Source organism: Parambassis ranga, chromosome 6, assembly GCF_900634625.1.
Source record: "Parambassis ranga chromosome 6, fParRan2.1, whole genome shotgun sequence".
NCBI lineage: Eukaryota > Metazoa > Chordata > Actinopteri > Ambassidae > Parambassis > Parambassis ranga.
In genome coordinates, this window is record NC_041027.1 from 2417044 (window position 1) to 2434865 (window position 17822).

At 39.4% G+C, this 17822-nt stretch overlaps 1 protein-coding gene and 1 long non-coding RNA gene across 2 annotated transcripts in view; one reads left to right on the top strand and one right to left on the bottom strand.

Annotated features, from left to right (window-relative positions):
* Positions 1 to 17822, top strand: part of LOC114437359 (spondin-1-like) — a 78536-nt gene that overhangs the window by 47943 nt on the left and 12771 nt on the right. The window contains exons 7-8 of the mRNA XM_028408007.1: positions 10879 to 10943; positions 15612 to 15813. Of these exons, the coding sequence (XP_028263808.1) occupies positions 10879 to 10943; positions 15612 to 15813 (267 nt within the window). The remainder of the gene's footprint in view (positions 1 to 10878; positions 10944 to 15611; positions 15814 to 17822) is intronic.
* On the bottom strand, positions 2980 to 3664 carry LOC114437360 (uncharacterized). Its single transcript, XR_003670903.1, has 3 exons — positions 3478 to 3664; positions 3218 to 3353; positions 2980 to 3106 (listed from the first exon to the last, which is right to left on the bottom strand). It is a non-coding gene; the product is annotated as an uncharacterized LOC114437360 (long non-coding RNA).

Sequence of the window (17822 nt, forward strand, 5' to 3'; positions counted from 1 at the left end):
ACCAGGTTGGAGAACAGCTATGAATTATTGCCACCATCTATCAGGACTGGATATCAAGGCAGACCTCAATACAGTATTTCGGCTGAGCAAATCTCCCATTTAATGTCCCTTGGAATGAACTGGCAAAACATTGCAACATGCGTAGGGGTAAGCAGCCGGACTCTCTACAGACATAGACAGCTGCTTGGCATTCCACCAATGTCATATACAACGCTGTCAAATGAAAACCTGAACAGAGTAGTTGGTGAAATTCTTCAGCATACCACAAATGCAGGTGAACGATATGTGCATGGGAGCTTGAGGTCACGTGGGATACATATTCAAAGGTGGCGGGTCCGCCAAAGTCTGCAGGAAATTGACCCCATTGGACGGTCCTTCAGAAGGCGACATGCAATACGTCGACGGATTTACAGTGTTTCATCTCCCAATCAATTATGGTGAGCAAATTCATAAAAGAATAAATTTGAATTAACATAACATGTATTCACCATTTTAAACCTGCAGCTAATTATCATGTAGTAGTAGTTGTAGTATAATGTAGTGTTTGGCATTGTATTAAGTATTCATAGTTTACACCGATTTCAACTTCTCTTGTAGGCACATAGATGGCAACCACAAACTTGTCAGATGGAGGATGGTGTTGCAATATTTACTTACTTTTAACCTCAGTAAATTCAGTTTGGTCCAATACTGTCTGAAACTACACAACAAACTACAGCTAGAGAGATATGATGGCACCTAATTATGGAAACCAAAGAACAGAAGAATTTAAAGTACAAACTTAACCGGTACTAACATTTTGAAGTGCAGGCCTGTCCACTTTAAACTATGCCAAAGCCATGGGTGTTACCCAATGCAAAGTCCATATTTTCCTGAAAGTCATCATAGGAAGTGTGCAGTGGCAACTTCAAACAGTTGATGCAGGTATTTGCAATGGGAAGTTTAGAGGGGTTTCCTCCATCATGCTCTTGGTGAAGAAATTCAATTGAAGGCTGCGGAGAGAAGCCAATTGGTGAAACAGCACTGGCTCCAGTGGCAAAGGCAAGAATTGTCTCCAGCTTCTGTGTTCCTTCTTGATCTGGACAAAAAAGTATTGCATCAGAAAATACAACAAAACAATGACAATATGGTGAATTATTACCAAGTGAAAAAACAGCTCTAGCAACACTTAAGTCACCTAACCTTCTGCATCTGCAAGGTAGTCTCTCCAAAAAGGAACGACCATTTCTTCAGCTTGCCTTCTATTGCTACCAACAGGAGATAGACGTATGGTAAAAAGGCTGTCAATGAGGTCAGCTGTGAGGGTTGTGGGAGACCAACATAGAAGGGGCCGAAAGCTCTCCGGGTGGGTTTGAATTTTGTCCAGCACCCCAAGGCTTCCCAGTCCATCCCGAAATCTGTAAAATATAATCACTAGTAACTGCATTGTCAAAAGTTTCCCAGCAAAAACAGCAGTTGTCAACTAGCTTCCTCATTCTTCTCTCCCTCACTCCTCAAAGAAGGTCAGCAACAAAACCTCCCTAAATTGCAGTCATACAGTTAAAGGTTAATTAGAAAGGGTTTCACAAAAAAGATAAAAATGTACCTCTCAAAAGGACCACGGACTCTGTGTATCACTTGAAACATTAGGATGTCTTCTGCAAGCAGATATTTGTCTTCCAAACTCCGCAACTGTCTCAAGCAGCCCGCATTGGCCAAATACTCCTCAAGTGGTGCTGTTGTTGCTAGGAGGTCTTCAAAAGTTTCACACTCCATGACCTTTCAAGACACACATGCATACAAAAATTTGTTGTATAAAATAGGCACACATATTATACAGCACAACATAAACTAAAAGTGAGATACCCTTTTAATTTTTTCATGCAGGTCACTATCAGCAACATCTTCCAAAACTGGTTTAGCCATTTCCGGGCCCTCAACAAGGCAAGAGAAGAGAGTTGGGGAAAGAAAACGTGCAGGAGGACCACCGTGAACAAGGCTTACAGCAATGGCCCTGCCTGCAACTAAGTACCTGTCCTCCCTCATGGCTAGAGAAAAGAAATTACACATAAGTAATAGTGTATTCAAGCATTCAATGACAAAAACCTATTTCATAGTACCAAAATGTAAGCACAAATTGTGGTTATTATGTGAATCTCATCAATGATATGCTACAATCTATACATACCGTTACTGTCAAAAGCCAAGTTCATTTTCCCTTCTTCTCCCTCAAACATTTGAGACTTGGACAAGGCATCCATTAGAAGTCTTAGAAATTCTCTCCTTGGTCCACCTAAGTCCACAGCCTCTTCTGCTACTCCCATGTCATCAGAAAATCTGACAGAAATGGTGTGACATGGATTGTATGTCCCTCGTTTAAAACCTCTAATAGCTCCATCCAGCACTGATGACCGGTTAATGTTAAACTTGCATTTCTTCTGATGGTTAATTTGAGTTGCAAGGTCTTGCAAAATATCTCTCACTGGCACAGAACAGCCTGTGGTCCTTCTGAAATAAACAAGAATAAATACATTTGGATTAGAATACTACTTGAAAGAGCTAAGACATGCAGCAAAATAAACGGGCAATTGACTACCAATCTCTCACTCTGCAAGCTTGCTAGGATAGCCTGGTGCATTTCCTCATCTTCAGAAGACACATCAGACAGTGCACCTATTACTGTAAGGTAGCCATCATAGTTTGCCAAATTATGATATGCTGAGGTGGAGGAAGTGGATGGTACTGCAGAACAAGTACTTTGTAAATTGCTGCTGTGATTGAGTGGGCTTGACCTATTTTGGCCAGACAAGACCAGAGGTGAATCAACTAAAGATATTCCTTCAAAAGATGTGGCAGAAGGCTGAATGGCAGTATAGCAGTTTTCCACTGAAGACACCTGCAGCTGACTTGAGGAACCACTTGCTGACATGCTGCTGTGGCTAGACGAGGGCACTGACACAGGTAGAACAACTGGAGTAGAATTTGATGGAGCGGCTTCAATCGGACTGGTCAAACTGCCAAAAGATGCATTTGAGTGCCTCTCTGTCTGAGATGAAGAACGCAGCTCCATTGCAGAACTGGTGTTTTCATCATAGCTGTCCTCGCTTGTATTACCTGTAATGTCATCCTTGGAAGGACAAAAAACAAAAGAATAAAATTAAAGTATCAGACATTCCATGCAAGCATTTTTATGGGTTATTATTACAATGTTTTGCAGGTAAATTCAAATGTGATATACCAAAATTGGCTTTGATGGCCTGATGTATAGGGCTTTTGATTTGTAGATTTTGTGTATAAGATTAGCATCCAGTTCCTGTCCAGCACGCAGTTTTGGTAAAATCAGATTGTTTCCACATGCCATCAGAAACTCTAGACTGAAAAACAGGCAAAATTAAAAGTTATGTGAATTTAATTTAAATGTTATTATATTATATATATATATATTTCTATTTGAGTAGACACTTATATCAACATGACGAGTTAAATAAATGTAAATACTTTATATCAGCTGAGAGTTTTCCCCCAAAGGCCTCCCTCATTTGTTCAGTTACTGTTGTCTGGTTCCAAGATTTCTGGAATTCAAATCCATTGAGTATATGTCCTTGTTCATGTAGCTGTTGCTTTGCACGATGCCTGACGACAACACTGCTTGATGGTCTGGGAAGAAGGATGACATCTTTGTTAAAAGTGTCGTGATAATGTGTTCTGGGCCTGCAAAACAAAGCACACATTTATCCTTAATTGCATTCCGTGCTTGTTCACCTGGAACACGTGGCACAAACAAACGTGACACTGCTCTTTTAATCTATGAATTCACATAGGCCTACTTAACATGTGCATATATTGCCATATATTATTTGATATTGTTGTATGTGTGTGAGAGGGAGAATATATGTGAGTGAGAGTGAGAATATGTGTGTGAGAGTAAGAATATATGTGTGTGAGAGTAAGAATATATGTGTGTGAGAGGGAGAATATATGTGAGTGAGAGGGAGAATATATGTGAGTGAGAGTGAGAATATGTGTGTGAGAGTAAGAATATATGTGTGTGAGAGTAAGAATATATGTGTGTGAGAGGGAGAATATATGTGAGTGAGAGTGAGAATATATGTGTGAGAGTAAGAATATATGTGAGTGAGAGTGAGAATATGTGTGTGTGAGAGTGTCAGACTGCATTATGTCTTGTATGGCCCCTCATAGTACTGCTCTTACTTGTGTTCCCTCTCCTGGAGTGCTGTTGTCTTTTGTTTACCAGATATAACCCAAGAGTTTAACATCAGCGCTAAGGCACCATCCCTGTAGCACTTTTTTAGGTACTACCCCCCGGCTAAAATGGCCCTGATAGAGGCTTCACTAGATAGAGGCTTCCACTCCACACTGTTGTTGCGGGAATAGATATTTCATTATTTAATATATCAGGTTACAAATCCATGAAACACAACAGGCTAGCAAAGTAGCAAAAATTACAATTACCATGACAACATTTTGGAAGACAAATTTGAAAGGCAAAATGTTGCTTCTCACTGTCGTTCCCATATAAGGTCATCATGACACCTCAAGAGACGCCCGGACTGTCAGTACTTTCTCACAGGACGCTGATTAGTCTTAACCATGTGTGCAAGCACATAGCTCAAAGCCTGGTGATATATAGTTTTTTTTTGTTTGTTTTGTTTTTGTAAATCAAACTTTTTTGCAGCTTTGTCCTGATCTGTGTGAGCTCTGCTTCAGTTGCAATGTTTTATCCAGCCAGCAACACTGTATCAAACCTTTGACCTGGTCAGAACATTGTTGTGCTTCACTCATGCATACTCTTAGTTTTTTAGTGGCTTTAATGAGATCTTGTTTTCAAGTTCTTCTGTTCTAACACCTGGATTTTAATTGTCTTCATCAAATAAAACAGCATGTCATGCTGATATTACAGCGTTAGCCTGTAGCATCACACCCACCGTCATTACAATTGAATACACGGTCATAAAAACTCATGCTGGATGTGTCGCTCTATTGTTTTCAGCACTGTAAATATCTCGGAGCTTTTCACCATCAGAATGAATCAGCTGTATTGAAATTCTATATGAAAAACATATTAAATGTTTGATTGAAATGATTTGAAACTCAGTGCAGCTTCAGGGCACACAAGTGCTTCATTTATTTGATGTTTGTGGAATCCTGCTGCATACCGTACAGTACAAATTACAGCAGCTACAGCTTGAGGGACGAGTAAATTACAATGTAATTGGACAGATGATGCTGCATGGCTCTTGGCTTTAATATCCCTGTCACAGGTGGTTGATTAATAACCTTCACAACCCTGTTGTGAAAAATAATGTTTGACAAATGACTGATGACATTTTGTGAGATCAGCAGAATTATATACACAAGATGAAATCATCCTCACCTTTAGGTGTGAACCATGCAAGTGTTTTATTTTTCTTTTTTTCCATGTGGCCTGACTAAGTGAGACGTGTCCCTCCATTTTGGCCTGAGCTGTGAATTTTATCCCACTGAGTTAAAACGTAGCGGCGCCGGTCATCCATCTGTTCCCCGGCCTCCATGCAATTGTAATTGCATTAGTGCAGTGTTGATTTTTTATTAGACACCTTTTCCCAAAGTCCCCAGGCTCATTTTCCTTTATTAGACTAAGTCTGGAAAGACAATACGGAGCCTCATGTCGCAGAGTCCATCCAGACAAAACTTCAATCCAAAGTGAGCTGAGTGATAAGTGGGAAGAATTTAGACTATGTAGGAGACTTAGGAAGGGAAGGTCTGTCCTACTCAGATCTGCGATCATCACACTGTGGTGCTTAAAAAATGTTATCAGTCATTTTATTTTTGTCATTGCGTTAAAACGTTTTACAGACAAGGAAAGATTTCCTGTTTCAGCGATTGATTTTTCACAATAAAAGCACAGTGTGTTTACCAGGAATGAATCAATTCAAAGTGTTGAATTATAAAATTTTGTACTTGTAAGCTTTATATGCATCAATAATACATATACAAATGACTGTGTTTTTTTCATTTTCTTACATATCTTTTCACCTCCAGTTGTATTGATGCTTTTATTCTGAATGATCAAACAGGAAAAATATTGCCTCTGGCAGGCTGTGGGAGTTTCTAGCCTAGTTTATTCAAATATGATATTACTGTTTTTTAAGGAACACAAACCTTATACAAACTAACAAAAAAATCATGTTTTTTAGTCACATACTAAACAATTATGAGCATCCTAGATCACTATGTTTATGTACCTTAAGACACTGACACCTTCATATATATTGAATGCATTTTAAACGTATCTCCTATTTTCCATATTAGATACAGTGTTTTTCCTTCATGTCGAACCTGTTTTATTGACCCCTGCCTTCACTTTACAGTTTTTTTTTTCAATAGGCCTCGGCTCAGGCCTATTCTTTTTTATATTTGTCCATCACCTTGGCATCGCGCTCTACCTCTTCTTTACCCTGTCACCGTTTTCCCATCCATCAGGCTGATGGTCCAGATATAGATGTCATTGCTGCCAAATCTCAGATACAGCATGGACAGCAGTGAGTCACGGCACTCTTTTTACTCTAGCCTTCACCTCAGCTCTGTGTACCTGAGTGTTTGGCAGCGGTGTCACTCGCTAATCTTCGTAATTTCTCTGTAATGTGTGTCTTGGGCTTCAGCTCTCTACTCTGGATTTCCAATGGCTTTACACCTGCTGCTGTACTGTCTGACAGAAGCACTCCACTAAGAAAGTTTGCACCTGAGTGGAAGGTGTCACAGCGGCAGCAGTGGCGCCAAGAAAGTCATGCACAATGTCATACACTTGTGATTAATGAATGATGTAGCATGAAGTCAAAGTGGCATCATAGGATTACTTCACACTTGCTTTATCATATGTTAAATCCACCTCTTTGCCTGTATTAGAAGTTTAGGTGGACTGTGACGCTGTTTTTATGGCGACGGCTCCTTAAAAACCTATAGGTGGTGTCACAGCCATCCATGCAGTCTATGCAAGTATCATCAGAAATCATTGTCGAAACTTTGAATGTTTTCTAAAAGAAGGATCTCTGAAGCTTCACTAGAACAGCCCTTCATGACAAGCACCCTAGAAGTGCGTCCTTTGAAGGATCCTTTCTTGACATTGAGGAACAGCTGTGTTCATGCTCAGACTTCTGCGCTTCTGCTCCCAGGTTCCCAGTCAGCTCAACAGCTAAACAAAAACCTACCAGAAATGGGGTGAAAGTCCTCAACCAGGACTAGTAGGAAAGAGTAGTGATGTCCTAATTCAGACAGCTCTTTAGTAACCTATGGGTTATGTTGCAGACGCAATCTCTGCCCCTGGTTAAAAAAATAAAATAAAAATAAAAACTCTGGATTTTGAACAGTTCAGTTTATCTCTCATATGATGCGCATTGAAGCACTAGCTTAGCATAAAATGTTAAACTAATGAAAGTCTCTGTCTTTCACCCAGCCGGTTGCTGTAGCTGCTCGTCTCCTCCTGTGGTAAAGCTGAATTGTCCTTTTTTATCTGCTGCAATACACTTTGGATTAACACTTCTTTCCGGCTGCAATGATAAAATCATTTTATAATCATGACATCCAGGTTAATGACAAAAGCTCTGCTGTGCATATATCAGCATTTAAAATAAACAGAGGAAGTTAGAGACAGTGTTTTTTATCTTCACCCTGCTCTTAGTGGACAGGCTGATTGTTTTGTTATTTCAGTACACACAAAAAATCAAGATTGAAATCAGCAAATTCTCAAAGGAAGTGCAAGTGCTGAAGCGGATGGAGGGAATCCAATGAGCGTGAGGTGTACCTCATCTCTGCTTCTGTTAAATGCACTTGTTGTATGCAACTCATTGTCTTCATTCTTCATTCTTGTCCACGTCTCTCACATTTTTGTCACTTTCTTTACCTCATCTCACATCTCTTCTTACCATTTTTCTTCCTCCATAATTTTCTACTGTCCCTCCTCTCTTTCCTCTTCCTCCTCCTCCTCCTCCGCCTTGAAAATATTCATGAAAATGCAATGTGCTTTTAAACATTGGGAAATCACAGTCATTTTGTGCCATTACAATAATTACCATAAACAAACAAGACCATTACAGGAAGATTTGCATCTCCAGCCTCCACAAAGCATTTTGAGTTACGTGACGCCAGCTGAAGTCTGCCATAAAATGCACAGGACTGGTTTTACAGGGATAGGATGCTTTTCTTTTAGGCTAAAATTGAATCGAATCACTCTGAATGTCTGGTAATGGCAGATGGTGGAAGAAGAGAGAAAATTAGCTTCAACATGTTTATCCTGTGTTTATTTTCTGAAAAAAATTACTCACTTCCTTACATTGGAACTAAAAAAAAGGTGGGAAAACATCAACAAGTGTAATAAAACACTCACACACAAAGAGAAAGTATAGCCAATTATCAGTGTTTTGACATGCCTACCAGAAATGACTAAATGTTGGCTTCAGTGAAGTGCTGTGTTTATGGGTGGAAAATAAGTATGAGGTGTTGAAAAATGATTATTATTTGTATTGTCAGAACAAATATTGATACATTTTTAAAATATATTATGATTTATTTGACCTAGAAGGGTTAAAGTGTTGACAAAGTGGATACATAATGACAACATTGGCCCCTCCAGAATTAATAGTAAGAACACCTGACGAGGTTTCCTCTACACCTTGACCACAGCCGGCTCTAGCATTATTATATATTATTTATTATCAGTTCAGCCTGAGTTATTAGTTATTAGATATATAGAGAGAGTTAGGCTATGACAGTTATGAGATTAAACTTAAAATTATTAAAATTTTATTAAATAAATAATACAAATCAGTCATAGCGCTCTCCTCCCTCTACTGACCTGACATGCCAGTTTTACCAGTTCAGATCAGATATCAGCCCTCTGCCTAATGTGATATCTTCCTGGTGCTCTAGTGGTTATATTCAGCACTGTCACCGTTGTGGCCCGGGTTTTATTCCCCATTAAGGAATAACCTTTCTGCAGAATTTCATTGTACCCAGTACATAATGACAATAAAGATCATTCATTCATTCATTGGTAGTGACCATCTGAAACCTGATTTTGAGCCGCAGCTGTTGACTCCTTACCACTCTCCATGCACTGCTCCGCCGCTCTAACTCAAGCTTAATCGCTGGGGTTGGTCATTTTTTTCCCATGATCACCCGCTCCTGCTCGAGGCAAAGCCATGCCAGTAGACATACCATAGAGCGAGGTAAAGGTATTTCACAGTTAGTCATAGGACAAACTACTGCACATGAAACAATATCAGATTGGGTATCGTTATGAGGTCTGAAAAAGTCTCATTGCTACATCCCTAAACTTAGAACTATCCTAAAATCCATTATGCACTGCTGAGAGTTAGATAATTAGCTAACCAGCATGGCTGCAAGTAGGAGAAGAAAATGTCTTTCATTGTTATATCTGTACTTAGTAGTTTTATGTCCTTCCTTTCTTAAAAATACCATTTATGAATCTGACTCCATGCCTGCATGCAGAGACGACGCTTCTTTTCTGTCCCTCTGGCTGTCTTGTATATTCGTCTGCTTATCTTTGTGAGTGTGTGTTTGTGCATGTCTGCGAGGGCGGGGTGAGGTCTCAGAGCCCCAGGCTGCTCTGGGGAGGAGATGGAAATTGACTTCCACACATAGATACATGCAGTCAACCCAACCCACTAGCCAATACACATGTATGTACACGCACACACCTACACACACACACACACACACACACACACACACACTTTGCCCCAGGGAAGGCTTTCAAGGCGATCGTGGAACCTTTGGTCAACCAGAAAAAAATACTTTTTTTGGCTTATTCCAAGCTGAAACCCAGTGTGTACATACTAGGGGTGGGACGGCTCAGGAAAAAAATCTGAACCGTTTGGTACACGTTTTTCGGTTCGGGGCGCATGTTCTGTTCGGTTCTGGACATGCGCATCAAGTAATGCAGGGAGGAATTTTTACCACAGCATGGAAGTGTTGGCAACTTGGCTCGCTACATTTGGCAGCTTTCCAACGTTTTTTTAAATCAAAAGCACCTAGTGACTCTCTCTGGTGTAGACCTGTTCTATAGGAAAGGTTATCTTAAATGGCTTCTGTTATGATCTGGTGCTATATAGAAATTAAAAAGAAATGAAATTGACTTGAACTGATATAATAATAGGGGAAACACTGAACTGATTCTTAAATATGTTGAATGTTGTATAATTAGGATATATATTTTGTGCTCAGTGTTAAAAATACAAAAAACCTCAACAATGTAAACCGAACCGAACTAAAAACCGTGACCTTAAAACCATGATACGAACCAAACCGTGGAATTAGTGAACTGTTCCACCCCTAGTACATAAATATGTGTGTGTGTGTGTGTGTGTAGGTGTGTGCGTGTGTGTAGGTGTGTGTGTGAGGGGAAAAAAGATGGAGACAACACAATAAGGGCTCTTATTAAAGCAGAAAGGACACACGTGGACTTTCTAATTCACATCTAATCAAGTGCTGCTCTGCACTAAATCCATCATTTGTCTTCTTGCTTTTGGCTGAATAATTAGATGCGATGCATTAGAGATAAAGTGGCCATAATGTTACGGAGAGACTATAGAGAGCGGTGGGTGCTCCAAGCGAGGTGCCTCACTAGAATGACAGACGGCTATTATAAAACAGCACAGAGCCATTTTGTCCTGATAAGAGACACACTTTGTCCAGGCTCTTAAGCCTCTGAAAATGTGGAATACACTTTGCTGTCCTTGGATGAGAGTACTCACCCCACAGTCATGTCAATTCTCGCCTTTTCTCTGTCAGTGTTTCTTTTTTGTTCCCTTATAGTCATCCATTTAGAGACAAATTACGTCTTGTAACTCCTCTCTCACTGTCTTTTTTTTTCCTCTGCAGGGAGATGAAGTACTGACTGTCATTAAGACGAAGGCTCAGTGGCCGGCATGGCAGCCGCTCAACCTGTAAGTATCGCTCAATGTCAGTGTCACTAAGGTGAAAAGGCACTTCTGTGAGAGATATGGTAGTAAATCAAACAAGTTATTGTGTTAAAGGAGCAATTTGAAATGTGATTGTGGCACTTCCTTCCTCCGAAAAATGTTGCCAAATCTCCCTGAAGCCTCTTACATCATGACGTGCTCTGTCAATAATCACGCTAATATGTATTATATGGTTGTAAGTGTAGAAGCGGTGCATGGAAATACTTTCATCAAAGACAAAAAAAACACTTTTAGGGAGCTGTCATATCGTCTATCTTTATATACAGTTTAGGATTATACATAGCAGAAACTTGCAGACTCAATATACTTCACAATGGTCATAATATACTATTTCCATACCACAGTAAAAAAAAAAGATAATCAGACTAATAGTAAAAGGATATACCATGTGCACGGCTCACTTTGGTTTGCTGCATCTGTCCAGGTTATTTGGACAAACGATCTTCTGCTCATAAAGTGAGGGCCTCCCCTGTCTAGTTATGAAAACATGCTGGATATGTATGCCTCCTGGATGAACTGCATCTGCTGAAACAGCCAATTAGAGCCAGCAGACCTCGAAGCGCAAACACCCGGATGTTTGTGCAGCTCACAAACATTGCAGCAGCCGGAAATGGAAAAATAACTCGTGGAATTATGGCAACAAGACGAGTGTCTCCAATGCAAGACACATCTGATGGCATCCATTGTCCAATCAAACACAAATGTCCCTTTTATTTCAACAAAATAAACAAATCAACGCTGGCATAGATTTCATTGGTGAACAAATATATCAAGATCTCAGGAATCAAAGAATCAGCAATTAGCTCCAAGAGACGCAAGGAGCAAGTTGTCAGCGTATGGTTGCCGTGGAGACAACAGTCCCGGTTTACACGTGCTGACCCAACCAAAACACATGTGAAGGGCGGCCATCTTAAAAATTGTGTCTACATAGGTTGGACTAAATCCTCTGTAATTTTGTTTCCCTTAATTAGAATGAAATGAAACTTGGCAGAGATAATGTCCACAAGCTTAGCTACAGCTTGATACAGCTTCAACTGCATCATTTCAAGAAGATATTCATTGTAAAAATGTGAATTTTCAACAGATGAGAAGATTTTTTGCTTTTGCATTTTTGCTTTGTGCCATCTTAATTTACAAAGAGCCAGAAGCATACAATAATACTTACACATCTGAGCAAATCTCCCAGGTGTTGCCTTTATTATGACACCAAAAGTATTCAAATACACCTTGTGGGTACTGAGATACACTCTATTCATTTTGGGCATGCCATTTTCAAGCTGATGACTTAAAAATAGGCTTGGGGTGAAGGGGTTTTAAACTGACATAAAAATGGTATTCCTGCCATAGTTTTGTTTTTCACTTCTTCTTACCCTCCCAGTCATCTGCACAAAAATAAACTTTGTTATAAAGTAATTTATTTTCTATTATATAGCCACAATAGTATTATGGGGCTGTATCACAAAGCAGGTAACCTGTCATGACCTCCTTATAGTCCTATTAGTTTTCAGAAATGATGGTTCAAAACCATTTTCTCTGTGTTTATTAGAGAGTGTGGGACTATTAATACATAGTAATGTTAAACTATTAACTTTGAATGTTTATAATTTGCTCCTAGAGAGCTGAAGATGCTTCCTGACTGTCAGATCTGCTCCCTTCAGTGGTCACTCTTTCAGGCCTAAAAAATACGATATGCTGTCAGTAATGTTTGAGGACATTCGTGTCAATAATAAAATACGCTGTGTGCAGAAAATAGTTTCAGGCTCAATACATATGCTGCCTACAGAATCCTAAAAAACAAGTGGTTTTTCAGAATTTTGTATGACTTCTTGTGACATCCCTAGGCCAGAGTTGGTTGATAGATAGAGGAACTGCAAAATGAAGTAACCCAATCCAGATCTCCATCAGTGGACAACATATTAAATGTTGTGCTGTTTATTATCATTTGAGAAGATATTGTAGAATGGATGGGAGAGCCAAGCAGTGATGCTTTGCTTTAGCCTAGCACAGCACATGTATACCTGTTGATATAGTCAGCCTAAACAGTTTGTGGTAGCTCTTCAATCTGAACACATTATTATGACATATTCCTCCGACACTGATCAATGGTGGTGCAGTATTTCAAGATTTTGAGGCATGATAATGTATGTGTCATATTTTCAATTTTGACATGCAAATGCTGCTGATAGATTAAAATGAATGTAATAGTTATGGATTACATGCTTTCTACAGTTTTAAATTGTCTCTAGTCAGTACATGAAAAATGATACAGCCCTTAAAGCAATATATCATTGTCATGATTGTCATGTTCTTGTTTGAATTGAAGTTTATTATAGTGTTTTTCTGGTGAATAAGAGCTCACCACGCTGCAGCCTCAGAAATTGCAGGCAAATAGACAAAATGGCACCAAATTAAGATACTTACAACATGGGTGAACACTCGACTGTGCTGCTCATGCTTGTTATCAAGACTTATGGACATTGAAGTTCTTCACTATTCATCAGTGTTGTTGGGAAATTAGATTTATTTGAACATCTTGCATCCATTATTTATTATCCTTTTGCTGTTGTTACATTCTGATCCATCACTTTTTAAGGTCCATGAAAACATTTTCTAATCTGTTGTGAGTTTCCACTTGTGTTGTGAGGATTTGCAGTACATATGTTGATAATGGACCTGTCCAGGATGTACCGCCTCCCACCCAAAGATAGCTGGGATAGGCTCCATCCCCCCATGACCCTGTAGGCTACTGCAGGATGAAGCTGGTTCAGATAATGGATGGACAGATGTTGATGACGATGATTTGTTCATTTAAAGGGGTTTTCTAAAGCTGAAATCAGTTTCTGTTGAGTATATTAGCTACCCCAGTATCTATATAGTTTATAATACATATATATATGTATATATGTATGTATATGTATATGTATATGTGTATATGTATATATGTATATATGTATGTATATGTATATGTGTATATATATATATATATATATATATATATATATATATATATATATATATATATAGTCAGGCAGCTATTTTTTAGCTATGTTTAAATTCTACTTCTTGGAATTCTATTCGTTTTCAATGGCATGTCTTTGCACATTGTTTTTTTCAGTATATTTGTCATGATCCCTAGTTTTGTTAGGTTTGTTTACATTGTGATCCTTGGTTTCTAGTTGTATTTCTAGTTTCTTTAGGTGTATTTGTGGGGTTTGTTTTCATGGGTTTTGGTCGTGGTTCCTGCTTTATTTTGGAAGTCCTGTTCTCCTTGTATATGCTTCTGTGTTTTATTTCCCCGGGTTTCCCTCCATGGTGATTGCTTGCCGCGCCCTGATGTGTTTCACCTGTGTCTTGTTAAAACACTTGTTGTCTTTGCCAGTCCGTCTGTTTTGCTATCCGTGATGCTACCCAGGTGATTGGCTTTTAGTTGTGGTCTTTGGGTCCTCTGTTTTTTTTTTATTGTTTAGAGTTCTTCTAAGTTTGTTTAAATTCTTGGATAATAATTTTAGTCAGCTTTTATTAATAAAGCTCACCTTTTGTTGAACTTTAGTCTTGAATTCATCTGCATTGAGTGTACGTTTAATACTGACTTGAACTAAATCCTGACAATATGGTTTTGTGTTCCCTGTTAATATCATAGACTGTATATAAAAATAGATTACATGATATCTAATGGAACAGTACTGTAGCATCTCTTCACAAACTCTAGTGCACAGACTCTAGTTCCAAGATGACGTCTCTTTCCAACATGGCAGTTATGCAGTGTAGGGTTGATATCTGCAAAGTGGTCCACAGCAACGATGACATTTCTACAACCCCCTAATGAGCAACGGATAAAACGCTTCAGTGATCCATAAATTAATTTTAGAACCCAGATAGTATTGTTATTTTTGAATTTTATTCAGCTTATTCTTGTAATGATGGCTTCTATTTATTCGCCTCTTGAAAGCCGCGCTGACTTGTCTGAGCAGACTCACTCTCTGGCATCCTGTGCACTCTTTGGAATTAGTTCAAGAGCAATTAGAAACTTATCACAGTTTTAGCCCTCAGCACTAAATGGGCACACACACACACACACACACACACACACACTCAGTAATGTACTGTATCTTTCACCAAACATCTGTTTAATTACCCCTCCTAGCGTTGTCTGTCATTTGCGATATATTGTGCCACTATTATTTTTACTAATGAGAACATTCTTGCACACGCACACATACAGTCATACACTCGCTGTGAGTGTGAAACATTCACTCATTTTGTTCAATTTTGTATGCACGGTTGTCAAGATTTTCTGAAACAGCAGCGTTGGCACTTGTCTTGGTTAAGATGTGATAATTAAAATACTAAAAGAACTTTAAATCACCTTAGTATTGTATTCAGAACACCTTTTGTACATACACATGGAAGAAGAATGTGTCCTAATTAGCAATTTTCTGCCTCTAATTGGGTATTTCGAAGATGTAATTATCCAACAATTAGCCATGCAGCGTGGGTCAGAGGTCATGACATCAAAATTGGGTATTTATAACTCAAATTGCACAAGCACTGCACTGTTTTTTTTTTAAATGAGATTATTGGGCTGTTTCATTACAACAACAGGCTATTAACGATTATGATCTGTATCACCAGACGAGCGGCTCCGTCCGCTGAGTTTTCGGTGGACCGGACCCGTCACCTGATGTCCTTCCTCACAATGCTCGGGCCCAGTCCGGACTGGAACGTGGGCTTGTCAGGAGAGGATCTCTGCACCAAGGAGTGCGGCTGGGTGCAGAAACTGGTGACAGATCTTATCCCGTGGGATGCAGGAACAGACAGTGGAGTCACATATGAGGTAACAGATATGTGCAACATTCCCTTTTGTCCCATGTTAGGACAACAGGTTATAAGGCTGGACCTATACTGTTCCTGAAAAAAATCTGCAAGCTCCATAAGCTGTTGTGTTTGGGGGTCCAGAGTGTGTGGCTGTGTGTTGTAGGCTTCGGCAAATCTCTCCTATAGGTCATAAAGCCCACCTACTCCATCAAATAAGTTTTTCCTAAAGGGGGTTTATGGGTTTTAAGCTAATAGTTAGTGAAGTAATATTGCAGCCAGCAGCCAACAGAGAAGCCAAGCAGTGCAAAAAAGTTGAAGTGAGGGGTGTCAGCAACACAGTGGTGCATGGGTGATTGGGCAATGAAATTGTGGCTGCGCTTGTAGACCTCTGCTGCACAGATAGCATCTTCGTTCAATGGTACAATGGTACAGGCAGAACCACATTGTCTATCTTTATACACAGTCTATGGTCCAAAACCTAACCAAGTAGTTTTAATGCCTTGAACCTACAAGAGGAGGTGATGTCCTAAACGTAGAGGGTAATGTGAGGATGAGTTATGTCGTTACACACGTGGATGCTTCCTGGTTAGACATTGCAATCTGTAATGCCAAAACAAATGCTATTTCTGGTTTCTTAATATATTAAGGTGAAGTCTGAGAGATAAAGCTGACAGTTAAAGTATATTGCATATTATTATTAGTTGTATGGCTGCTGGCAGTAAGCAGCCTTTATATCACAGTGCTCTTGACTTCCACCTGTCTGTTAACTCTGACAGACTTTAGTTTTCTGCACCCTTGGAATAAAAGGTGCTCATCCATATTCACCCTGCTGTTTGGAGACTACAGCAATTTATTTATAGTTTACAAGCTCATGAATAAGCAACGAGCTTATCCTGCAGTGGGGAGGTGGTAAATACCTTTCAAAAACCCCACTCGCAAAAAACCAGACCTATTGCATTGACCTAATGCAGGCTCTGAAGAGTTGCAGGCCTGATGTGGACCCATCACTGACACCTTATTTGGTTTTAGTTATGTAAAAAAATGTGTACTATGAACTGATTTCTGTTTGTCCAGCTTTCAAGGTTTACAAGCTGTTTATATATATGCATCCTGTACTCATACGTGCAACGTGCTTTAAAGGTAGGGTAGGAGATTTTGAAAACTCAGTGAGAGTCATCCAGATTTTGAAAGTAAACACACGCCCCTTTCTTTCGGAGCTCACCCCGAAGCCACGCCTCCCAACCAGTCTGTGACTTCGGCCACAGCAGGAAGAGAGTGACAACCAGCCAACTATACACGCAGGGGCGCCTCGTAGGATTGGCTGATGTTTTTAGCATTTTATAGCTTCCACAGATGATTAATATTCTTCGTTTTAACGCGAAACTGCCGAACTAAATGGTTGCTATTGGATTGTAAAGAGAAGTTACACTAATTTAACAAAAAGTGCATCAGAATAAAATCTCCTACCCTACTTTTAAATGACTGCCACCCTCAGACAGAGACCTGGAAGTACAGTCAGGGTACTTTAAGGAAAAATGTAAAGGGTAAAAAAGAGGGTAAAAAAGAGAAGGAGGATGACAATTTGCATGCATCACCCGGGGAAGAAACTACAAACAGAATCATCAATATCATTGTTATAGTGCTGTAAATGAGGATGTAATCTTCACTCGTGCTGCATACATTTATAAAAGTTGGTGGGGAAACTTAAAATGACAGAGAGAGAAAGAACAAAAGAATATATCATTACTGTCACTGTTTTTGTCTTTTTTTTTCTTTTTTTTTGGACACACACACACACCTGGAAACAATGCTGAGAAGCTCTTTTTTAATGGTTGTTTAAAGGGTTATAAATGATGCATGCATAAACATCAAACATAAATCAAGCTTTAGACCAAGGGGGGCTTATAGATAAACAGTGACTGCAGGTGACTCCTACACCTGCCAATACAATCAAAAGGTTATTGTACTATTATTACTTGATATTAATTGGACTTAGTGCTGCTCTGCAGCTCCATCCCTCAAAAGGAA